Source organism: Delphinus delphis, chromosome 7, assembly GCF_949987515.2.
Source record: "Delphinus delphis chromosome 7, mDelDel1.2, whole genome shotgun sequence".
Lineage (NCBI taxonomy): Eukaryota > Metazoa > Chordata > Mammalia > Artiodactyla > Delphinidae > Delphinus > Delphinus delphis.
The window spans coordinates 22803834-22831136 of record NC_082689.1 but is presented as its reverse complement, the minus strand read 5'-3'; the positions used below and the strand labels follow the sequence as shown (position 1 = coordinate 22831136).

The 27303-nt window shown below is 35.7% G+C and overlaps 1 protein-coding gene across 1 annotated transcript in view; it reads left to right on the top strand.

The window, feature by feature from the left end:
• Window positions 1–27303, top strand: part of VWC2L (von Willebrand factor C domain containing 2 like) — a 148826-nt gene that overhangs the window by 14868 nt on the left and 106655 nt on the right. Inside the window, exon 2 of the mRNA XM_060015552.1 lies at window positions 8463–8592. Within this exon, the coding sequence (XP_059871535.1) occupies window positions 8463–8592 (130 nt within the window). The remainder of the gene's footprint in view (window positions 1–8462; window positions 8593–27303) is intronic.

Genomic DNA, 27303 nt, shown 5'->3' with positions numbered 1-27303 from the left:
GCACTCTTTACAATTGCTTGACTAAAATGTTTCTGTTTTCAACAAGCATGAAGTAGTTTTTGACAGATACCCTAGAAATAATATTCCAGCATATATTATCAAAATACCAACTTCTCAGAAAGAATATCTACTACTTAAACTTGTTACTCAAATGATACAATCATACACATTTGCTGACCAATGGAGGTGATTATAAAAAAAAAATCTATGCATCTGTTTTTTTATTTGCTTCAGCAGTATTGAAATTCATAAAGAAGTTCCAGCTCTATGTCCATAAATTGATTAGACTTAAAACCTCAGTGTTTCAAATATGCTCCAATCAATAGGACAGATCACTGAAGAGGTCACCACAACCCCATTAGACATACGACAATGAGGGGCATTTTAATCAGTGACACAATGGGTCTTATTTCAGATGACTGTGAATTTTGGTTAAAATCCATTGGACCCATTGATTATTAGGTGACATCTGCCACATGCAAGTTACTGGCTACAGGATTGGCAGTGGATGTTAAATACTCTTGTACTCTGTAATTTAATGTATATTTTAATGAAGTGAACAGTGAGATTTCTGACAGACATCAGCAACTTTGAAATAGAGTCTTCCAAATTTCTCAGAGTCTGAAAGTAATGAGATTTGTTCCATAAAGTGATGAAATTTATGCCATAAATTATCTCTAAGAGAAGAGTGCTTCTTAAAGCAGAATCATTTCCTTGGTAGAGATCAGATTTTAAATAGTTGTTTAATAAGAAGTTTTTGGAAAAGCAGTCTGCGCTGTGTTCTCTCTGAAAATTTTTACCTGTTATCAAAGAAATGGAGTGCCACGTGGATCAAAGGCCCACTATCACTTGGACAGAAGGAAAGCCACTGATATAGTTACTATGCTAAAACTTGGCACTTAGAATATATCCTATCAATAAAGATGCAGACATAGAGCATGAACTTGAGGACATGGGGAGGGGGAAGGGTAAGCTGGGATGAAGTGAGAGAGTGGCATGGACATATATACACTACCAAACGTAAAATAGATAGCTAGTGGGAAGCAGCCATATGGCACAGGGAGATCAGCACAGTGCTATGTGACCACCTAGAGGGGTGGGATAGGGAGGGTGGGAGGGAGACGCAAGAGGGAGGAGATATGGGAACATATGTATATGTATAACTGACTTACTTTGTTATACAGCAGAAGCTAACACACCATTGTAAAGTAATTATACTCCAATAAAGATGTTAAAAAAAAAGAATATATCCTATCCATTTATGTATCCATCCATTCAATCTTCAACAATATTCACAGAGGACTTTCTAGGAATCAAGTTTTGTTTCTCAGAGTATTCAGCATGTGTTTTGTTGGACTTTGTACTTTAACTCATCCTTTAGGAAAAAGGACATGTCTAAAATCAGGGCAGGACAGGAATAGAAATGCAGACATAGAGAACGGACGTGTGGACACAGGGTGGGAAGAGGAGGGTGGGATGAACCCGCAGATTAGGTTTGACATCAATACACTACCATGTGTAAAATGGATAGCTAGTGGGAACCTGCTGGATAGCACAGGGAGCTCAGCTCAGTGCTCTGCGATGACCTAGATGGGTGGATGGGGTGGGGGAGGGAGGTCCAGGAGGGAGGGGATATAGGTTTACATATAGCTGATTCACTTCAATGTACAGCAGAAACTAACACAACATTGTAAAGCAACTATACTCCAATAAAAAAAAAAAAATCAAGGCTTCTTTCTGAAAAATATTTTATAATATACTAAAATCATTTTGTTTAATAAGTAACCATTAGGGCTTCCCTGGTGGCGCAGTGGTTGAGAGTCCGCCTGCCAATGCAGGGGACACGGGTTCGTGCCCCGGTCTGGGAGAATCCCACATGCCGCGGAGCGGCTGGGCCCGTGAGCCATGGCCGCTGAGCCTGTGCATCTGGAGCCTGTGCTCCACAACAGGAGACGCCACAACAGTGAGAGGCCCGCGTACCACACACACACACACACACAAAAAAAAGGTAATCATTAAATTTGACACACACTATAAAATGAGGCTAGCTTTTCCTCAGACCCTTTAACAATACCTCTACATGTATTTTCATCTTAGTTATCATGGTGTTTTCTAGTGCAACAAAGTCTGTAATCATCAACTGCTAGTCTAGTCAGTAGAGTGCTTGAAAATTGACTTAACTGGTGATCCACATGATGGATATTCAAGGAATTTCAAATTACCTATAGAAAGTAAGTTTATTATTCATTGCCATAATGCCGAAAGCCAAATATTTATTTCATGACTCATAATCAGAAACCTTTCCCCCTCAAAGTGCCCTTTACAACATTTAAGTAAAATGCAAACATCTTATTGAATCACAATCCTGTCCATGTATGATAAACACAGGTGAAACTGCCCAGAGGTATGGTTTAACAAATAAGAAAATACAGAGTATGCATAATTAATTACGTATATGTTAACAAAGGTTTCTTGAGTATCTATTATGTACTAAGATATCTTCTTGGTGCCAAGAATACAGCCAAGAACAGTACACTGTAAGGAGCTTATACATTATGGGGAAGGCCGATAAAAATAAACAAATAGAAGCAAATCAATAAGGTAATTTCATAAACTGACGAGAGCACTGAATGGTCAATGTGTTGGAGAAAGATGACGGAGGAATAGTCGTGTAAGAGCTCCCCGGAGAGAGGGCATTTGAGTTGACACCTAAATGATGAGACTTCAAGAAAAGAAAATAGGTTTGTTGCCTTTCTTTTCTTTTCTGAGTGATTTATAATGGTCATTTTAACCATTCACAATTACTCTTTATCTAGAGGCTTCTAATAAGAATTTTTCTTCAGTGTGTTTCTGACATGATTAATTCTATTAGTCCACAAATCTCACCACCAAACCAAGTCCTATAAAACTTCATTGCAACCACCTCTGCAATCATATACTACTTTGAATAAGATAAATAACCTGAATGTTCTTTTAAATACAGTTGTGTGCTTCCAATTTTATATTTTTTGAATTATTTTTCAGAAAGCCATCACTAGCTAAGTATGCAAGTGAATTATAATAATAATGTTATATTTCTTACATATTTTATGTGCTTCCCAGTAACTCTGTGAGGCCAGTAATATTGTTATTCTTTTGTTTTATAAATAAGAAACTAATGCACAGAAAGGCTATGTAATTTTCCCAAGATTCACAACTAAAGCATCTGAGATTCGAACTCAAGTCCTAAGGCTATAGAGAACTTGCTTTTAACCATGATACCACAGCCACTGAAACGAAGCCAACAAAATGAAAATTTTTTTTCGGTTTTTCCTAATTTAAAATTCCTTAACTTGTAAGAGTGTTGTTATCTTAAACCTTACCAAATTAAACTAGTAAGCTGAACACTGCCATGTCCCTTGTCACTTTGAGGTTTGAATTTGTATAACAAACCTTACAGACTGTGGCCATTTCCTCCCAGGCACCCTACATGCAAAATGCCAGTAACAGCCGTCACATAAATAACAATGCCACGAGGTATTACAGTGTGGACCAAACGTCCAGCCTCTCCTCAGGTATGGATAAGTAAGTCTCATTGTATTCAGAGTACAAGGGTGTATTTTCTATAAACATCTGGAAACTTCCTTGCAACCAGTCTCCAATAACACGTTCTAATAATCCCATGTTAACACTTGATGACCCCATTAGATCACAAATTCTCACAAAGAACATATTTGATTGTTTTTCTGGAGTTATTCAGTCACTCTGCTAATCTAAGTTACTAGTTCTCAGTAACTTTAAATTGCGGAGCAGTCTACTGTTTCCTGGGTTCTGGAATTCCAATTCTCCTAGAATTCTCAAAAGTCACAGTCAGTGGCATTGGGATTTCAGCTTCAAGGTCTTCAGAAGTGAACCACAGTTTAAAGGATGTGTGCTGCCATGTTTCCATTCTAATACCAAGGAGGAGGATTTGAATTCTAGTCACCTAAACCAATATTTTAGAAAGAGCCCCATTTTATTCTATTAATTTTAAAATAAATATGTATCTAGCAGGAAACCCCCTGAACTTTAGGAACAGCTGGGACAGCATTTGGATTTGCCATGCAGATATATTCAGTGACAGTGAGAACTACAGATAAAAGTCGTGGTTTCTGCTTAAACAGAGTCCCACGTTAGATATTCAAAAACCACTAAGCTAATGACATACACATTCATAACAGACATATAATATTCAGATCACCTTATACAAACGTTAACAAATAATTATGTGTTAACGTTTGTATTAACATGAATAACTTCTTAACAAATTTGTTAACAAATAATTTGTTAATTGTTAACAAATAATTAAAAAGTAATTTTAATTATTTGTTAATGTTCGTATATATATTGAATGTTACTTTATTTTTCAAAGCTTTCACTGAAATAAAAGGCTCTGTGAGATTTCTCAAAAAAAGATTTTCCAGGTATAAAATTTTAGGATGGTGTCATTTAATCATCTTACTGACCAGATCTCTAACTGACAAAAGCCATGTACTGGTCATACTTTCACATGTTCTTCTAAAAAAAAATAGCTAGTAAGAATAATTTTTTCTCAAGTACTTGTTCCAGTGTTCTCTGTTGCTCTAAGGATAGCTTTATTGTTTAATCTTTGGTTTTACAGGCCATATTTTCAGATTTAATCTATAGTTATCACATTGAAGAGCCTGATAAAAGGAAATCTGTAACCAGCTCAGTACTTAAGATGTAAAGATTTATTCAAGGCATCAAACCTTTCAGAGTTTTATGCTGTAAGGTGGGAAGGGTTTTTACGGTAATGTAAATAAATGTGAAGGATTTTTACAGTAATGTTCATGTCAAAGTAGCACACTGCTCACCCCTAGGAACTTCTGGCTGTATAAGCAACACCTTTTTAGAAGCACGGTGGGAAGCAGGGGTGGCAGAGGAAGTCAAGCGAGGCAAGAAAACAATGATGTGCAAACTGGCCAGTTTCTGAAAGGAAAGAGACTTGGCGAGGCTGGAGCGGACGGAGTGGGCTTTAGTGTGAGGTCAGTAGATTAAATCTGATAGAGTGTTTGGAGGGGCGGAGGCAGGCACACAGAGGCTTGAGATGAGAAGAAATAGGCTGTAACAGAGGCGTTCTTTGTAAAAACAACGGAATGATAACAAAAGAGGAATTAACATGTTTCTGACACGAGATTCTGGGCCAGGAAGAGAGAGACTGGTATACGAATAAAGCCAGGTTCAGGGAAGGACTGATTCGAAGTTGCCAATGGCAAGGGTGATAGTCTAATTTTTCTAATTTATGTTTCTCACTACTCAAAATCCCTTTTAAAAATCTGGCATCCTTTTATCACTAAGCCTTATAGTCTTAGGTCTTTCTCAGAGTATTTCTCAGGACTCCAGTGTATACACATCCAGCCTCCACTGATTTTCAGGCAGAGGCTCTGGAGTCTTTACTAGATTATTATCTGTTATTGCTTCTCCCAGATAACTACCATGAGTGTAGCTACCAGGTTACAAGACTTGAAGGTGCCCAAGTCCCCAAGAACGTGAGCCTCGTGGCAACCTAACGTCAGCCTATTACAATTTTCTACGAACTCACATTTTCAAAAAGTTTAAAAGCTCTACAGCTCCAACGAGAGAGAGGCATGGACATATATACACTACCAAACATAAGGTAGATAGCTAGTGGGAAGCAGCCGCATAGCACAGGGATATCAGCTCAGTGCTTTGTGACCGCCTGGGGGGTGGGATAGGGAGGGTGGGAGGGAGGGAGACGCAAGAGGGAAGAGATATGGGAACATATGTATATGTATAACTGATTCACTTTGTTATAAAGCAGAAAATAACACACCATTGTAAAGCAACTATACCCCAATAAAGATGTTAAAAAAAATTTTTTAAAAAAGCTCTACAGCTCCATAATAATCTATGCACTAACTAACCCAGTTAGTGAAATTCTCTTTAACAGGAAGTATCTATCCTCTATAAATCAATCATTCAGCTGCTAATGGTTATTCCTATGGATCTGGTCTGCCTGAAGAAGTGTACAACACATTGGACAATAAACTACTCAGATGGGAGTGCATAGAATAGCCATGCTTGCCATCACGTGGCAGTACCATATAGCAGTTAGGATGCCTAGATTCAAATCCTGCCCTTTCTCCTACTGCCTACAGGACCTGGGAAAGCTATTGAACCTCTCTCAGACTATTTCCTTCTCTGTGAGATGGAGGTAATAACAAATCTTCTTTCATAGGGTTATTATGAAAAATAAGTAAGTTGATATAAGGAAATTGCTCTAGCATGATACCCTGTAGTTAATAATGTTCAAAAACATTGTCTGAGTCAGAATGGTGTTCTTCCTCAGTCTGTGATGGGAATCTAATTATCCAACTCTTTCTCAAGGACCACAGTTACTCTGAGGTAGACATTTTGCATTGGAAAATCTAGGGGCTCTTTGGGATTTTTAGTGCCAAAATCAGTCCACTGGAGTTGCATAGATCAGCCCCTCCTTCAGCTAGAAGGGAAACAGCAAGAACAATCCCAACTGTGGAAGAGCAAGGTACAGAAACAATATTAGCCACTCCCTTTTTCTCTCATGTTAGCAATAAATGCAGGCCAAGTCCTTGCTGTACTTCAGAAGGCTGTGCAAAAATACTTTGCGACTAATCAAGAACAGGGAGACACCTCTGACAATTCTGCTTGGGAATTTAAGATATCACATTGGGACTTCAAAATAAGAGGCAGTATAGCAGCTAGAATATCCATCTCTCACGCTGTTTCCTCACTTAAAATCCCCTTCGTCAAATAATGTGTTGTGGTAACAAATCCTTTTCCTTAATTTACTGAGGTTTTCAGTGGAGGGAGCTTCAGGAAACTTCCCGCCCTTGGGATGATCCAGTAGATTTTTCTGGAATACTTAACACAACTCAACCACATGGTAAAGAGCTTAACTGTACTCGTCAATAAACTTACTGACCATGCTAAGAAATTGCAATATTTCTTCCACAGATTCTATGGCTAATTCTCTTGTTTCTACTAAATTTGAAAGTAAAATAGTTCATTGAAAGCTAGACCATCATTCTTCAAGCAGAAAGCAAAGAGAAAATTAATTTAAAAATAATTAGTTTGAAAGGCTTCCACTCTCACAGACCACCTGAGTCAAGAAACATTGGTATTACCCAAACTGTCAAGCTCATGAAGAAACAAGAGCTGGCAGGCATTATGGACAGTAGTCACTGAGATAAAGGCTGTGGACTTTAATTAACACAATTTTGAAGTGAGGCACTGTGGCACAGAATTGGAGACAGAATTTTCCAGGAACAAATGGCTTGCTTTGAGAAGTATAAACCTGTATAACTTCTGAGACCTCTAAGTTCTCATTCCAGAATTCTCAATTTCTGTTTTATGAGAAGGGAAACCTAGAAAGTATAAAGGATAAGATAGTCACAGAGTGGCCACTGCTTTAGATTATTTGTGGTATAGAAAGTTTCTAGAAAGGAAACACAAAACCCCAAACTCATTCTTGGTTGGTAAGTACTGTGAAGACAAAAATTTTCTGCTTTTTAATTTTTTTCTCTAAATTAATCACTGTTCAATTCCATTTTTAGAGTGTCTCTTACATAGTGACTTTTTTTTTTCTGCGGTACGCGGGCCTCTCACTGTTGTGGCCTCTCCCGTTGCGGAGCACAGGCTCCGGACACGCAGGCTCAGCGGCCATGGCTCACGGGCCCAGCCGCTCCGTGGCATGTGGGATCTTCCCGGACCGGGGCACGAACCCGTGCCCCCTGCATCAGCAGGCGGACTCTCAAACCACTGCGCCACCAGGGAAGCCCAATAGTGACTTTTTAAGTCAATCAATTTTAGTCCATTCATAAAAGCAAGGAGGCAAGATGAAAGGTATTCACTAAATCTTTCAAGAGGCAGTACCTGGATGTTTGGATCCCAAATGCAATGTCCTCTAAAATTCACATTGGAAAAAAACGCCCTTTAGAGTCTAGGTTAGCTTGAAAAGGAGTTTCTACCAAGGGTACGGATCTCCATTTACTATTTTCTTGTTTCTCAGTAATCCTTTTCTTTCTTAGGAAATAAAATGAAAAATGGCAAAAACTTATTTCACATGCTCCAGTGTCATTCCTGTTTACCAGAGGAAGGCAGAGCAATAAGTGCATCTGGAAACCAAACCAGGAGGTGACATATTTGTTGTCCAAACCTTCCTTTGAAAAGTAGGAACATAAGACATAAGAAAAGTCATACATGAGCACTCTGGTTGCTCATGGCAACCTGAGCTGCACATGGCAACCCACCTTTGCTTGGATGTCCAGGTGGCCTTCCATGGGGGAAGAGTGATCATACACATGGTAAATGGAGTTGATACAGTAAAGCCAGTATAAACACTGATGTTTTGTCTTCTGACAGCATATGAATGTGCAAGCATTAAGTTATAGGAGAAAAGGGGCTAATTTTAGATTTGTTCCTAGCCCTCTCCATGTGAATGGTGTCGCTGTGAGCCCAGCAATGAAGTTCACTGTGTTGTAGCAGACTGCGCAGTTCCTGAGTGTGTCAACCCAGTCTATGAACCAGAACAATGTTGTCCTGTCTGCAAAAATGGTAAGACCGTACTGCATTAGCTTTCAAAGAGGGGTTAGTGCAAAATACAGATATTCCACCACTGCACACCATTCAATGCAAAAGCCCTCTAAGATCTGCCTGTGGTTTTTCAATGTGGGCATGGCCAATTAATATTTCTAGCCCATCTTAAAGTGAAAATAAGCCAGCACTGGGTGAGTCATGAAGCTTTCCATCTGGAGAATTAAAGCTCTTATAAGCTGACTTTGTTGTGGTCCCTATTATTTATTGTCGACCTATACGGAGAATTTTGGAAAGAACGCAGTACCATCTTTTTATAGTGACTGAATTTCCTCTCTTCTGGAGGCTATGAAGCTGTTCCTAGTGCATAAGCCAGGATAGAGAGTAGGATAAATGCCAGGTATTTTGCTTTGGGCATAGATAAGACCTTAGGCTCAAAGTTATCAAAGAATTACAGAATTCAATTACTCATACACTTAAGTAGAAGTAAGGAAGACTAGAAAGTTTAGGGCTTTTATTCTAGGTTTTTATTACAATGGAAACCTGCTCTCAGAGTAATAGCTATAGAGGGGAACTTGGCTTATAAGTTTATGGGTTCCTTTTGGCCCTCATAGGATGGAGAGGTTGAAATGACTATGGCATGCCAATCACCCAAAATCCAGGTGAGGCTGCAGAGAAGACAATGCAATGCCATTAACCCAGGACAGCAAAGTCAAAATCACACTCTTGCTACTGGTCATATACCAACCAAAAAATAAAGCTTCACTGTGTAACATTCCACAGATGTCCCCACTTGGCATTAATATATGCTTGAAAAAGTAGTTCTAGCTCTTAATTAAGCTGAGGTCACCGTAATGCTGAATCCCTATGCCCTTCCTTGAATTAGCAGCTCTCATCTTCTCTATTACACATTTTTTTGGTCCAGAATTTGGCATTATGTGAGATCACCTACTAATCTTTTTCTCTTGCAGAATTATAATTAGTGAAAAGAGGTATTTAGGTTATTCAGCCAAAGAAAAAACACAAGCAACTGATTGTTTTTATAATACTTGTAGTGTTTTGGTATCTTCTCAAATGACTTATAAAGAACTCTTATGACATTTCTTCAGGCACAGTTTCTATTATTTCTGATTGTGTAAACCTCTTGAGTCTAATATTACTGCACACCTGGCTTCTCTTTCTCTTCTTATCCCTCTCATCCAACTGACGTGTGTCATAGTGAGCATCTCTCTGACTTAGAAGGTGGAGATAAATATCCTGAAGTTCAAGCCGATCTAATATATGCAAAGGTATCAAATTTAAGACTTTATATTCTTAAAAGGATATTGAAGAAACTGGAAAAGATACAGGGAAGAAAAATAAGATGATTTAATGGTTGAAAAACAGGACCTATTAGGACAGACTGAAGGCGTTTGCATAATTTGTCCCGGAAAAGAGAAGGCTCCAGGGAGACCTAACTGTCATCAAGTATATGAATGGTTAGTCTAAAGTAGAAGAGCACCTGTTATTTTTCATTTTCTCCAAGGACAGAAGGAAGAAAAAATCAGCTACCTAATCAATCTTTAAAAATAGGATTGACAAGTCTTTGACTAAAGACCGTTTTTTTCTAGAAACAACTGTCTAAACAGGTCCTTGAGGATCTTGTCTTCCCTGGAAGGCCCTGGTTGGCTATGTTACACATTTAGGGTAAACAAAACTATACTGAAAGTTAAAAACTCATCTGGACATGCTCAGAATACTCAGAGAATTAAAGACTGTATATTTAGAATACAGGTTTTACACATGCATCTGCCACGTCATACTAGGTACTGACCACCCAAACCAACAGTATATCCAGAGTTGATGTCTATGTCAAATGTTAAATCAGCCACTACAAACTAGTTACACTGAATTTTATGTCACCCAAGATTATCCTATTTCTGTCACATGCCACAGTAGAAATCTGTCCTAGAATGAAACTCTCTTCGTACAAAGATATATAATGAATGAACTTTAATTGTTCGATTAATTAGGTAATTAATTAGTAACCCATTCGTATTCCTGAAAAACATATGTTGAGAGAACAAAACATATTAGTTAGGTTTTCCAATTTTTTGTTCATGAAGCACTACAAAACAACCACTTCTGTTCCCTTTTGCCATTTCCAAGCAAACTTTTTTCTTTTTTAAATAAGGAAAGTTAACCTGAATTAAGGCTTCCCTGGTGGCGCAGTGGTTGAGAGTTCGCCTGTCGATGCAGGGGACGCGGGTTCGTGCCCGGGTCTAGGAAGATCCCACATGCCGCGGAGCGGCTGGGCCCGTGAGCCATGGCCGCTGAGCCTGCGCGTCCGGAGCCTGTGCTCCGCAACGGGAGAGGCCACAACGGTGAGAGGCCCGCGTACCGCAAAAAAAAAAAAAATTAACCTGAATTAAAATTAGCCCAAAGACTAATTCTGAATGTAATATAACATTATGACATGTTATCTTTTTTATTATTAAATGCCACTAATTAGTCACTTATGCCCCAAAAGTAAAGTATAATCATTGTCAAAGAAGAGCATATTGAGGACTGCTGGAGAATCCTTATGACCATGTACCAGTATTTTTGGGTGAGCAGACTGAGCCCCAATGCTTGCTGACTCTTTCTTAGTTCAGAAAATAGAAACAGATGACCCATGTGCAGAAGAGCCAGGTGGGAAATAGAGGTTTACTCTGACAGAATATAACTAGAACAATTTCTTAAATTTCCAACACATGATAAGACTATCTTATTCTAAATGACAAGATTCATTTGCCCAGTATAAACTATTTTTAAAGCATTGTACTATTTTCTTAGATTTTGAAAAAAAAACAAGAAGATAAACATCTACCCTCAGGATTCAAGGTAGAGGCAATAGATCCTAATTTGTAAACAGTTCTATAATATTTTCTATATTTTCTTAAATCTTCATAAATGTTGAAAAAATTTAGTTTGCACAAATGCGGACTATCTTGGCTGCCAAACTCTTTCTTCATACTAAGATTGATTTTTCCGCCTTCCTGAATTATAACTTGCCAAGAGCAAGAGACATTAAAGATATAAAATGAAAGTTTAAAGCAACAGAATCTACCACAAACAGTATTCAGCTAATATCAAAATCTTTGTTCTCAGATTAGAGCAAGAAAAAAAAAAAAAGGAAGTACAATGATATATATGTAGGTATATGAAGTTTTCCCAGAAAACAGTAGTTTACCAATAAAAATGTAACAATTGCTCTTACAAATAAGTATTTTTAATATTATAAAGTGCAAGGTAATCTGATCCCTAGATAGATAATGACAGCCTCTTTATTCTCCATAATATAATTTGTAAGAATAAATATAAAGACATACTTCTAAAATTTTTCTCTAATGATGTACAAAAAGAAAGAAAAGTTTTAATTTCTTGGTCTCAATGGTTACCTCAAGCAAGAATTTCCAGTGGTTATCAATAAATATAGCCAAGCCATTAAAAATACTCCGTTCTTATTAAAGTTAGTTTAGCACCAAGAAAAGTCTATTAATTTAGTCTGAATAAAATACAATAAAAACGTTAAGGAAAGATGTGAATGGCTGGGCATACACGAAACAGGAGGAGAAGGAGGAAAGTAAGTTTTTATTTGGGGAGGATTATGTGATTGATATAGGAACTTATTGTTTTAAACAATTTTATTAAGCATCTGCTTCTCCCTTCTCTATATATCTTCATGAGCTAGCAATCCAAATGCCTTCCTGAAAGATCTAACATTTCTAGATTGTTTTTCTTCCTCCAAGATTGTTACTTTGGCCTGTCTTTCGGCTCCAGTCCTTTCCATGGGAATTAATATTCTTTATGGGTTTTTTTTTGTTTTTATAATATGAAAAATAGGTTAGCACAGCACCTACTTAAAGAAAATATTTCTATTTTGGAGTGTCATGTAAATATTTTAAATATTCGGTAACTGACCATTCATTTAACTAGTGAAGTATTTGATCATTAGATCATCCAAATGACTAACTGCATTTTTTTTTTTACATTTCATCTGTCAGTATGTCAGTGAGTTCTCTGTTTTCATTGGAATATATAGTCAGTCATTATTCATGGTTCAGAAAAAAAGTCACTCCATGAAAAATTGAAATAGAGAGGAACCACCCACAAAATCGTCCATGCACATTAAATGAGGAGTTTTCATATCCTTTTCAACTAAACTGAAGTTGTCATAACCCCTGTTCAAATATTTAATTTCATATCCCTTACTCTCTTCCAGTTTATTAGTGATACAAATAAAGAAGGAAATAGATTAGCCAAAAGGTAAATGGAAAGAAGACAGCAAAGGGATGGGAAGTGCACAAATAAGAGAGAGGACTTTAGAGCCATCCAACGCCTTCTAAAGATGCTTGGGTAAAACGCTGCTTTGTGTTGACACATATAATATACAAAGAGCCCCTTGAAATAAATAAGAGAGAAAAATAATTCCATAGGGAAGAAAATAGGCAAAGGGTATACAAAGAAAATTCAGAGAAGAAAACCAAATGTCTAATAAATATATGAAAATACGCTTAACCTCACAAGGGATCAGGGTGATAGAAATTAAAACAATAAGATACTAATATTGCATTGATAATAATTTGAGATTGATGATACCTCAAATCAGCAAAGATACTAAGAGTTGAGAAAATGTTGGAACAACTTTTAAGAAATTTGAAGTCAGCAGTTCTACTTTTTGTACTTTGTCCCACATTCATGAACTAAATTTCCACTGCATTTTAAGAGCATAAAGGTCAGAGAAATGTAATAGTACTTCAATGGAGTAGTGAAAATATATTGCAGCCTTTAAAAAGATCCTAACATTTTTCACTGCTGTGTAAAATAAGCAAGGAGTGTATAGTAGACTACAAATAGTTTATACATAATATAGTAATGTGTTCTATATATAATTTGTACATTTTAAGTGATATATAAGACATTTTTATTTTTAACTGATATATAATTTCAAATAGATAGATATTACATTTATATGTACATAGGAAAAGAGCCAAGTGTGGATACACAATAGAATATTAACAATGATTCAATGATTACTTTTAGGGAATAAAAGTGTGAAGGTAAAAGTAGGGGAGACAAGAGTTAATCTCTTTAAAATATTAAATCTTTACAGATTGATAATAAAAACAGCAGAAAAGTACAAACAGGCAGTTCGCAAACAAAATACAAATGTTCAAAAAATATAAAAATTATTCAACCTCACTAACAAATTTGCTTTTTATTTTTTAAACCCTCCTTTATTATGTTTGTATGTAGCATAGGGAAAGTTCTGTAAGAATACACGCCAAATTTTTAACAGTTATCCAGTGATCAGAAGAGTAATTAAAGAGGAGAAGTGAGAAGGTAGAAGCAGAGAACTTTGACTTCTTATTTCATGGGCCTCTTTACTGATTGAATTTTCAAGAATCTATTTTTTATAAGGTAAAAGGTTTTACCTTTTAAGAAAAGATAATTCTAATGTCATTTTAACTCTTCCAGAGGAGAGACAAGAACAGTTTCTTTCTGAAGTACAATACTGATACAAACCAAAGATTACAAACTAAGAAAAAGTAATGGGGATCTATTAAAATACAAAATCCCCAATCATATATTATATCACCCAATGGGTCTAGGGCAGCATTCTTCAATCAATCACATGAACCCTTCTGCCAGAAAATATATGATAATTATACTAAGGAGATGGAATAAATATAGAGTCTCCCATCATCTCAGGTCAGGTTTTAATCTCAGCTGAGTTTTGGTATCAAAATTGTAAAAAGACATTGGGTTTTCAGAGACTGTGGGAAAGGGATTGTATATTTGTGTTAGCAAACAGAATTTAGCAGTAGGTTAAAATAATTGTGCATTCTGACAAAGTGGAGTTTACGAAGATAGTTCAAAATTAGGAACTCTATATTAATATAATTTATCCTATTACTAAATTCAAGAGAAAATCATATTATTTCTATCTAAATATACACACACATATATAAAGATGACTAAAACTCTTGATAAAATAAGACTAAGTGGATATAAAATATATTGACCTCAGCCCCAAAAGACAGAATTATGCTTAATAGGTACACATTAAAGGCATTCTTGATAAAGTCAGGAACAAGACAAGGCTGTCCACTATTATTCAAAATGTCAGATTGTAGATATGAACTAGCTAGTATAATTAGAAAAGAAAGAATTCAGAGGACAAAAATTGGGAGCCAAAACTACTACCATTTGCATATTATATGAGAGTATACTTGAAAAACCCAAGACTATAGACTAAAAACTGCTATAACAAAAATTTAGAAATATAGCAGGGTACAAAATGAGAATACAGAGCTCTCTCTCTCTCTCTCGCTCTATATATATATATATACATATATATATATGTATAGGTACGTATATTATGAAAGTAAAATTGTGGCATTGGTACATGATGCAGAGATATCAATGGAATATAAGAAACTTCACAAACAAACCTAACATACATATGAAAATTGATACATGATAGATAAAACAGCATTTCAAATCAATGGGGGAAAGTTAATTTGTAGAAGAAATGGTGTTGGGACAACTGGATAGTTGTCTGAAAAAAATAATTTTAAAGTCCTACATTATTTCACAATTCAAGAAAACTTTCAATTCAACAAAGATTTAAATATAAGCTATTTTCCCAAACAGTACAAAAAGAAAACCTAGACATTTGATTTTTAATCCTGAAGTGGCTAGATTTTAAAAGCAAACAAAAAAATATCCACAAAGCAAACAAAACACCACTGTAAACAAATAAAAAACTAAGGGAAAAATCATCTTATATCACAAAGGGTTAATGTCTCTCATAGATAAAGATCTCTTTGAAACTAATAAGGAAAAAGATCAACAACTCAATCTTAAAAATGGGCAAAGAACTTCAAAAGTTATTCCACAAGAAACAAAATTTCCTAAAACATACAAGAAATTGCTAAAAGGAAAATGCAAATTAAAATTTGATGCCAGTTTTTTCCTTATGGATTGGCCAAATATCCTATAATTTAATAACCTACTTTGTTGTTGATACCTGTGGTAAAACAGGCAGTCTTTCACATCACTGGTGAATGTATGAATTGGTACAATCCCCATGGAAGCAAATTGGACAATATATGTCAAAATTAAAGTACATATATCTTTTAACTCAGCAATTCCACTTCTATTTACAGATGTGTGAAATGCCAAATAATGTCGTTCATCTCCTATGTTGTACTTCAGATTTACTACTAATAAAGAATAATCAGAAAATTTGTAAAAAATAACTATAAATTTAAATTTCCTTTTAACATGCTATTAGTTGATAGTCAAAAAAGAGATAATTTCTTTCTTTAAATACTCAAATATTTTTATTGATTTATAATTTTATTAGCTTCTATTTACCTTTATGTTTTTCCTCTCATATAATACATTTTAAACTAATTTCAAATGGCTCAAAACTGTGAAACTAATAGAAATCTACTCAGAATCAACAGATAATAGGCTACTTAAAAACATTAAAATAGATATTAATGTGTGGAGGATATATATAGAGAGAGAGATTAAAAAGTCACAAAACCTTACTAAGAACTATTTTTTAAAATAGTAAGGAGCCATAACTGATTTCTAAATGTGAAAAATGAAATTTGTTAGAATGCTATTTTTCTAATGATAAATGGAAATCTATCAAATTTTCCATGTAATGTAATTTCCTTTTGTAAGTTGGCAAAAGTTGGAAAATTTAAATACACGATAAAGAATGTACTTGGTGGGCTTCCCTGGTGGCGCAGTGGCTGGGAATCCACCTGCCAGTGCAGGGGATGAGGGTTCGATCCCTGGTCCGGGAAGATCCCACATGCCACGGGGCAGCTAGGCCCGTGCGCCACAACTAACTGCTGAGCCCATGTGCCACAGCTACTGAAGCCTGCGCGCGCCTAGAGCTGGAGCAACAAGAGAAGCCACCACAATGAGAAGCACATGTACCACAACAAAGAGTAGCCCCTGCTCACTGGAACTAGAGAAGGCCCCCGCGCAGCAACAAAGACCCAATGCAGCCAAAAATAAACAAATAAATAAATTAAAAAAAAGAATGTACTTGGTAAGTTTGGCGAATTCAATCTACCAGATATATCAAAATAATATGTAAAGATATAATAGTTTTAAACAGTGTGATAGTGGAACAAAAATAAATCAATAAATAGAACAGAAAATCAGAAAGTAATTCACATTTATATCACAATTTAGCATACAATTAAGGTGACATCCAAGTATCTGATGAAAGAATGTGTTATTCTAAAAATAAAGGTTAATCATTTTTTTACAAAAGTGAAATTACATTCCTGTATTACCCATTATACAAAAGTAACTATCATGGATTAAAGATCTAAATCTAAAAAATGAGATCATAAAGGGATTTGTTTTTAACATAAACATTAGCTTACTCTTAGGATCAGGATGGTCTTCCTAAACATAAATGCAAATAAAGAATTTATAAAAGGAAAAATTAAAATTAGATAACATATAATTTTATCCTTAAATTTCTTAAAAAATTAACTTTGGAAAGGTAAGATGCAACAGGCACTCTCAAGCACTACTGATGAGAGTGTAAACCAATATATCTTCTCTGAAGGGCAGTAAAAGTGTGTGGACCTTTGATCCAGCAATGTGGCTTCTAGAAATTGATCAAAAATAAATAATCAGATAAGAATATAAACATGTTATATAGAGAGGTATTTATTACAGAGTTGTTTATAATAGCAAAATCTTGGAAAACCTGAAACCTAAATATTTGACAATAAGGAGGTTGTTTAAAAAACCATAGTATATCTACATGGACTAACTACTAAAAAATTGTTACAAATGATGTCATGGAAGAAAAATTAAGGACATCTCCACAAAAAAAATGCACGTTCAGAGTATATTATTAAATTAAACTACTGGGCCAGAAAGCAGTATTTTTAAAATAATTTTGTTAAAAAGAAAATGTATGTATAGAAAAACACTGGAAGAAAATACTTCAAAACGTTAATGGCACATAACTCTGAATAGTAGTAGGCTAATGAATGATTTTTACATTTTTTTCCCTTTGCTAGCCCCTAGTTTCTAAATTTCCTACAACAAGTCTGCATCATCCCTGTGATTTAAAATTACTATTTAAAGGAGAAAATAGAAAAATTCTTTAAAAAGATAATGTAAATTTTTTTCTATTTTTATGATTTAATAATCAATGACATGCCACTTATTAGAAATTGCACTGATTCCTTGTTATAATTTGTACTCCATAGTTAATTAACCAACTAATAATTCTACCACTTGACTTTCAAATCCTTTAACTGTGAGATTCTTTGTAAAGAATTTGGAAAACATCATTGCCCATTTTATGTACCTATTAGGGTAATTGTTAAAGTATTCACTTAAGTCTATGCATTTACATTTTCATGAAGCTATTTTGCAAACTCAGCCTTTTAAGTTTGAAAATTAGATGCAAGTCTTTCACCTTAATTTGATATTTTCTCACTTCCTCTTAGGGAGACAATTAGTAACAAATGAAACACAGACATTAAACAAACACACTGAAGATGAAATATTTTCTGGCACTTGCACTTATCCATTGGCTACAGAGCCCCTGAAATAGTTTGTGATGAAAGCATACCCTATGAAGGGCAGTTTCAAAGCCTGCATTTCATTGACTTCATAACTGAAAGTCAGAATTATCATATTCGTATAAAGTAGATGTCAAAACAGAGTAATTATAAATAGCTATTTTAATAGGCCACAATTTCCTATTGCTTCCATAAAGCTTCCTCCAAAGTATGAAAGGAAATATTTTTATTTATGTTGTCTTAAACCAACAGGATTCCCTCTCATTTCATCAGCAAATTAGATTTCAAAAAGATTATTTTACAAAATTGACACAATGAAAATTAATGCCATATTCATTTCCCGCTAATTGCATCTCTACTTAATTATCGGGGCCCCCCAGTCCTTCAGAAAATGAAGGGAAGAAGGCCAACATCTGCAAAAATGAGAACTTTTCTCTTTTTTCTCCTTAACATATAGAAAGTGCTTAGGGACTATGTTTTCCCTGTGTAATCATCTAGAATGTTGGGTCTGCTCCTCCCACAAAGCACACACTCCTAGTTGAGAAGAGATATGTTAAGAAGTAGACCTCACTCCTTCGAGTGCTACGTAGTACTCTGATGTTCAGCTCACCACCCCCAAAGGGAGCCTACGGGCCCCGAAGAAGGGTAATGCACACACATGTACTGAATGTCTCATTCTTACACATTCAGATAACCTCACAGATAATCTGGTTCAAAACCAGTAGGTTGGCAGAGGGTTGAATAAATCTCCCCAAACTGCCCATGCATTTCTATTCTTAACCCTACCTTCTCTCTTATTCTTGAGCTTCTCTTCAACTATGTTTTTATAGAATAGTGCTGACTTCTAGGATTGTATACAGTAATCTCTAACAAAACACCTCTGAACTGTGGATGATGGCAAAAGGGCAATTGGGATCACTAACGTATTTATAGTTGGATGCCCCTCAAACGAGAAAAGGGAAATGGGAAGTTCTTGCATGCATACTTATCTTGCTTACACTAGCTTCATTTGTACAATCCTTAGGAGTTGGATTTGATTCTAAGAGTTAACTGAATGGGGGGCGGGGTCTGATGGGAAAGCCAAGGCATTTGGTCTTGCCAAGTCTTATCTAAGGGAGGCTTGAGTCGTTGGCCATGGGAGAGCCTCCCTGAGGGAGCAACACAACTGCTCGTGTCAGGGATATGGGGCTGCCGTTCCATAATGACCCCCAAGCTCTTGCTCACACAGTCCAGGCATCCGTGTAGCTCTCAGAGGCACCCAGAGACCAATGGGTCACTACCGATGACACACAAAGTAAGGCAGTTTCCCTTCATCCAAACCTCCTTCCTGAGGTAGACACGTTAGAAAGTTGCATTCCCTCCTTTACTTCATTGTCTTTGCCATGTAGAAACTCAGGCTTTTCAGATGCAGGAAAAGCCATGTCCATCCACCACCGGCACCTCTTTTCCCCTTCACTAATTACTAATGTAAACCTTGTGCACAAGGTCAGACAAAAACAAAACAAGGTTGCCATGCAAATTGTGTTCCTTGACCTGCTTTGAATTTGAATGTCTTGTAAAGCACTGGGCAAGATGAGCCTGGGGGGCCTCAAGGAAGGTATTGCTCTATCTTCCTCAGAAGTTTCAGAGGTCTGAAGCAAGAGCATCTAACAGACTCATCTCTTAGGCACAGATTCCCTTTCTTACAGATAAGACCAAACTTCTTGGGATTCTACATCCCACATCACTGGTAAAGACGGGATCCAGAATTCTGGGTCCTCTTGCAAAGATCCTAACACCTCCCTGGCCAGCAGTCACAGCCTCATCCTCATAGGTGGGCTTGAGACACTTAGGACTGATTTCTCCCTGCTTAGCTCAGACCCCACCAGGAGCCCAGGACCACCAAGTCACCCCTCATCCCTGGGACTCTGATCTCCATATGGTGCTATCAGCTGAGAGGTAACACCCCAAGTCACCACTTTCCAGTCCTGGCCTCTGATTTTTAGTTCTCCGTCACACCTACTGCCACCTGAATCGTATCTATTTTACCTATTTAGTTGCTTGCCTCCCCTGCTCACAGAAGTACAAAGTTCATGCGAAGATTTTTGTCTCTTTTGTTCACTGTTGTATTCTTACTACCTATAACACATTGTAGGTGCATACATATGTTTGTGAATAAATGAATGAATGCACACCTGTATTGTGCCTTTGGAAGAGCCAAAATTAAATAAGAAGATTGATTCTTTGCGTTCTTTTCGCTTCTCTTTTGAGAAGTCTCAGTCTTCTATTTCACAGAGAAGAGCTTTCAAATGGAGAGCTTAGGAGGCATTGTGTGGTGGGAAGGAGGGTGCTTATCAGACTTTTTTCCTAATTAAGTTTGCTTTAATTTACCACTAGGATTAGTGGTATGTATATTGACAGGAGGCATATCAAGGTGATCTAGTAGAGACAGACTGGTTTCCAGGGGAAACTGAGTCAGCTTGACATCTTACTGCTTTATAACCTTGCTAGGGACACCTAAAGCTTCTGTTTCTTAAGAAATGACTGCATGTAACGTATGAGTCACTTCGGTGCAAAATTAATGTAATGCTTTAGCCAGTATTATCTACAATGATATATTTCGTCTAACAATAGGGATTGGACTATTTACGAGTTAAGGAAGCCTTGAGCATTGAGTGAATATGTGATTTGTCAGTATTTGGTAAACAGTCGGAAAATGGGACTTGATATCAGGGCAGAGGGAGAACTGATTGCAGGGGATAATATTTACTTTTAGAAATCAAACTGTGCAACCGAAAAAGATATCAGAAATATGGCATAAAACAGGGACAAAGGAAACTTGCTAACCAATATCTTTTCTGGCATATAGTGGTTGGGAAACTCTCTAAGGATGGCGGAGGCTCAGGTAGGAAGCCCTTGCAGTAAGACCTCTGATGTTTAAATGTAGCTCTGAGCTGCTTCAAATCAAACTATCAGAAATGTTAACCTCTTTTGAAACATATTTATGGTTGGATGCCCCTCAATTGAGAAAAAGGAAAAGGGAAGTTCCTGCATGCATACTTATTTTGCTTGCACGAGCTCCATTTGTACAAGGTGATGGCAATGAGCAGCCATAAATGCTGCTGCTGGTCAGGGTAGTAACTAGCCAGGCCTGAGTCCTCTCCTCCTTTCACCCATCACTTTTATGTGTTCTGCAGAAAGGTTCATAAGGCAACATACCTGCCTTCTGGAAGGCAAAGCTCAGTTAGTTTCCAACAACATTAAATAACAAAATAGGTGGCAGTGTTGTATCCAAATCTTAAAAGCCTGATCATTCCAACTTTCTGTGTTGGGATTTAAAACAGAGGGAAGAGCCCGCCAACGTACATGCCCACATATACATTCATACATGCTTTCATGCTCATAATTTCTTTTATTTTAAAATTTTTCATAATTAATGTCACTAAAAACTTGAGAAAAATAGCTAGTACCTCAGGTATGAATGACACCAATTAAGTTACATATATTTTTCTTGGGTTTATCAGATGACTAGATCATCAAACATAGGCCCAGTTAGTTTAAGTGTGGGGAAGAGTAAACCCGGGATAACAGGGAAACCGTAGGAAGGTACTGGACCAGAGAAAGAGAGAATGCCTGACACAGGTGCCTTTAGGATGAGAGAGGGAGCCGTGAACGCTGGGAGGTTGAAATGAACCGACATGTCTGCTGTGGTGCATGTTGAGGGATACAGTTGCCTTTTCATATATTTCCTCAATGACTGATCTAATAATAATAATTAACCTAACTACTAAGAGAAGCACTAGCTTTCATTTATTGCAGGGGAGGAAACTGAGACTAAAGTATATAAATTACCGTCCGATATACAGCTGGGATTTGAACCATGCTCTATCCAACTTCAAAGCCATAGTGTCTAACCAGTTGTTCTCAAAGTAGCCCTGGGCCAGCAACATCACCATTATCTAGAAACTGCTCAGAAATGCACATTTCTGAGCCCATCCCAAATCTACAGAATCAGAAATCCTGGGAGTGGGACCCAACATTCTGTGCCTTAACAAGCCTTCTAGGTGATTCTGACGCTCAAAGTTTGAGAACCATGGACTTCTTCACAGGTGTCTGTTAGGGAGTCTGTTCTCTTTCAAATAAAGGATGTGTGTGTTGGGGGAAGCTAGGGGAGTAAAAGGTGAATAACTGTTAGTCAGTGGTATCAGAGATAATGTTATACCAGGACAAGAAGTAAGACAAGGCTGGAAGGGTTAGACACAAAATGCCCTGGAGTCAAAGCAAGGGCACTTAGGTTGGAGAGGATCCAGGAATGGTAAACCCCAATAGGGGCAAATGCAGGTCCCCCAGGGCCTAGAAGTGATGTAGGTGGGACATACCAGGAAGATGATATTCAAGGGAAGCTGTCAAGAATGGTCACACCCAAAGAGATTTCTTAATAACAAAGCCGTGATCATTGAGAACGAAATTCAACTGATTTTTAAAGGCAGCAAAAGTCACTAAGGAAGGCACAGTAATGAAAGGAAAGGCAACGTGAGACACTGATCTGCTATGAAGTGATTGTTTCAAGTAAATTATTTTCTGAATTTAAGTTATGATAACAATTAACATTTTATAAGTCATAAATATATTTAAGAATATTTTAATCCCTTTAAATAGCTGTGTCAAGGTCTAACTGACATAAAATGAACTCCACATTTTTTAAGTGTACAATTTGATGTTTTGACATATGTATACCTGTGAAACTATTATTGTAGTCGGGGAAGTGCCCATACCTATCACTCCCAAAACTTTTCTCATGTTCCTTTGTAATCCTTCCCTTTAACTCTTCTCTGCCCCATCCCATCCCAGGCAACCTCTGTTCTGCTTTCTGTCATTATACATAAATTTGCATTTCTTAGAACTTGGTATACATGTAATTGTTCAGTATGTACTCTCTTGTCTGAATTCTTTCATTCCGCATGATTATTTTGAAATTCATCCATGTAGCGTGTATTCTAGTTCATTCCTTCTTTATTTCCGAATGGTACTCAGTTATATAGATATACCACCATATAATTTATCCATTCACTTGTTGATGGGCATTGGACTGTTTCCAGTTTTTGATTATTACAAATAAAGCCGTCAAACATTCTCGCACAAGTCTTTTTATGGATATATGCTTTATTTTCTATTGTGAAAATACCTAGAAGTGGAATACTAGATCATATGGTATGTGTATATTTCACTATTTTTTCTTTAATGCCAAACTATTTCAGAGTGGCTGTATTATTTGAAATTTCCATCAAAAATGTGTAAGAATGTCAATTCCTGTACCTGTCATCAGTTCTTGGGATCATCAGTCCTGTTTAATTTTGGCTACTCTAATAGAAGTGTATTATTATTCTATTATGGTTTTAAATTGCATTTTTCTAATGGCTAGTGATGTTGAACATCTTTTCATATGCTAATTTTCCATCTGTATATCTGCTTTAGAGAAATGTCTGTTCAAATCATTGGCCAATTTTTTAAAGTTGGGTTTTTGTTTCTGTATTATTGAGTTTCCAGAGTTCTTTATATGTTCTAGAGACAAGTTCTTTATTAGACACATGATTTGCAAATATTTTCTTCCAGTCTGTGGTATCTCTTTTCATCCCCTTAACAGTGTCATTTGAAGAGCAAAAGTTTTTAATTATGACAAATTCCAATTTATTAGTGTTTTCTTTTATAAATTTTGCTTTTAGTGTTGTAGCGAAGAAATCTTGGCCTAACCCAGAGTCAAAAGTATTTTTCCTGTTTTCTTCTAGAAATATTTTAGATTTGACATTTAGGATGATGATTCATTTTGCATTATACTGTAAATATGATGCAAGGAATTGAATTTTTTTTAATATGGATATCCAGTTGTTTTAATACCATTTGTATTTTTTCTCCATTGAACTGTATTTGTACATTTGCTAAAAATCTGTTGACTATTTATGCCTATATACATTTTCATCTATTTCTGAACTCTCCATTCCGTTCCACTAAGGTTATTTTGGCTATTCTATTTCCTTTGCATTTCTTTCTGAATTTTAGTATCAGTTTATCAGTTTCTACAAAAGAAAAAGTCTGTTTTGATTAGCATTACATTGAATATTTTACATCAATTTGAGGAGAACTGACATTTTATCAGTATTGAGTCTCCCAATTTATGAACACGATTATCTCTATTTAGTTCTTTAATTTCTCTCATCAGTGTTTTGATCAGTTTTATTCCAAAGTATTTTCTTTTTTTAATGCTACTGTAGTTAGTATACATTTTTTTAAATCTTATTATTTGCTAACATATAGAAATAAAATTGATAGTTGGATATGGATTTTGGATCCTGAAACATTGTTAAACTCAATTATTAAATCTAGGGGTGTTTTTTTTTTTGGTTTTTTTTTGTAGATTCCACTGGAATTTCTACATAAACAAGCACGTTACCAGCAAAGACAGTTCCATTCCTTTCTTACCAATCTGAATGCCTTTTAGTTCTCTTTTTCTATCTTATTACACTTGCTAGAATATCTTAAATGGTATTGAATAGAAGTGCTAAAACCATATATCCTTGTGCTTTTCAGATATGGAATAAAACTCATTCAGTCTTTCCCAATTAAATGTGCTTTCACCTGGAGCTATTTCACAGATGCCTATATCAGGCTGAGGAACTCCCTTTCTATTCCTACTTTGCCAAGAGATTTTATCAGGGATGGAGACTGAGTTTTGTTAAGAGTTTTTCAGTATCTACAGAGATGATCATGTGATTTTCTTTTATAATATAGTGAATTACATTGATTATTTTTAAATATTAAGCCAACCTTCCATTTCTCAGGTAAACTTCATTTGGTCATGAAGTACTATCCTTTTTAAATGTTGTTGGATTTTATTTGCTAAATTTGTGTTTAAATTTTTTTTATATAAGTTTATGAGGCATATTAATCTGTAGATTTCTGTTCTTATAATGTCTTTGTTAGGTTTGGGTATCAACGTATTGCTGACCACATAGAATGAGTTAGGAAAATAGTCTGTCTTTTTAATTTTCTGGAAAAGTTTGTAGAATTAGTATTAATTTTCCCTTATATGTTTGGCAGAATTCACCAATGACTTATGAAGTTTTATGAGCTGCAGGTTTCTCTGTGGAAAGGTTTTTAACACAAAGTTATTTAATAGATGTAGGGTGATTGGGTTATTTCATCTTATCACTGGAAATTTGTGTCTTCAAGGAATATACCATTTCATCTAAGCTTCTGAATTTGTAATCATAAGATTGTTAATATTCCTTTAGAATTCTTTAATATCTTCAAATTCTGTAGGTATTTAATCTTTCTTATTTCTGATATTGATAATTTATCCTTTCTACTTTTTTTCCAATTAGTCTAGTTAAATGTTTATCAATTTTATTTTCTCAAAAAACCAACTTTGGGGTTCACTGATTTTCTCTAATATTTCCTCTCTTATATTTCATTGATATCTGTTCTACTCATTGTTTCCTTTCTTCTACTTACTTTGGGTTTAATTTGCTCTTCTAATTTCTTAAGGTAGGATCTGACATAATAAATTTGATACCTTTCTCCTTTCCTAACACAGGTGTTTCTATAAACACTCCAAGTTCTACTTTAGCATCACCTGCCAATTTTCATATGTTGTGTTCACACATTTATTAAATTTAGAATACTTCCTGATGTTCTTTTTAATTTTTTCTCTGAATCATAGGTTATCTAGAATGTGCTAATTTGTTTCCAAATATTGGATATTTCCCAGGTATCTATGTTATTGATTTCAGATTTAATTTCACAAAGATGAAAGAACATGTGTTTATTACTCAATTTTTTAAATTTTTAATGAGACCTGTTTTATGGCCAAGAATACATTCTATCTTGGAAATATTCCATGTGTGCCTGTAAGGAATATATATTCTGCTGTTTTTGAGTATGGATTCTATAGCTATTAATTAAGCCAAGTTGATTGATAGTGTTGTCTTTCATATTCTTATTGCTATTCTGTCTAGTTTGTTCTATTAATTATTGAGAGGGGGTATTGAAACCTCTGACTATACTTGGACTTGTCTATTTCTTCTAGCAGTTTTATCAGCTTTGTAACATATACTTTGAAACTCTTTTATTATGTGTATCAATATTTAGGATTTATTATGACCTCTTCATAAATTGACTTCTAATTATTAAATGACATTCTTCATGCCTTTATATTCTTCGCTCAGTAATCTACTTTGTGCTGACATAAATATAGCTAATCCAGCTTCCTTTTGTTTAGTGATAGATACTGTATCTTGTTCTGTCATTCTACTTTTATCTACTTCTGTTTGTATATTTGAAGTCCTTTTCTTGTAAGCAGAATAAGATTGGGTGTTGCTTTTTAATCCAATCTGATCATCATTAGTGGTCTATAGAATTCTTGGTTGACGAGTTTGGGTTTTTTTTTTTCCAGTACTTTGAAGATGTTGCTCCACTGTATTTTCCCTTGCATTTTTTGTTCGGACAAGCTGTCAGCTGTTATCTTCATTCCTGTGAACATGTTTCCCTCCAACTCCATCCCCTCACCACTTTTACCACTGTTTTTGTGCAATGTGATTATTATATATCTCGACATAGTTTTCTTAGTGTTTCTCATGCTTGTGCTTCAATAACTTCTGTGGATTTATAGTTTCGTCCAAATTTGGAAAAATTTCAGGCTTTATTTCTTCAAATTTTTTTTTCTGTCCCCTACCTTTGGGAACCCGAATTAAACATGTATTAGGCTGCCAAAAACTGTTTCACACATCATGCTCTATTCACCTTTCCTGATTCTCCATTCTGTTTGATTTTCATTTTGTATAGCTTCTACTGTTAACATCTTTAAAACTTACTAATCATATCTTCTGCATTATCTAATCTGACAATAACCATATCTAGTATATTCGCAGTTCATACTTTTCATATCTAGAGGGTAGATTTTTTTTGTTGTTGGTTTTGGTTTTGCATTCCTGGCTTCAACTTTTTTTTTTAATATATGGAAAAAAGTTATAACTTATTTTTTCCTGCTTATTCTAATAGGTGCTAGCTCTAGATCCTTTTTGTTTTTCTTTCTCTTGTTATTGAAATGTCAGGCATTGTAAATTTTGCTTTGTTAAGTGCTGGACATTTTGCATTT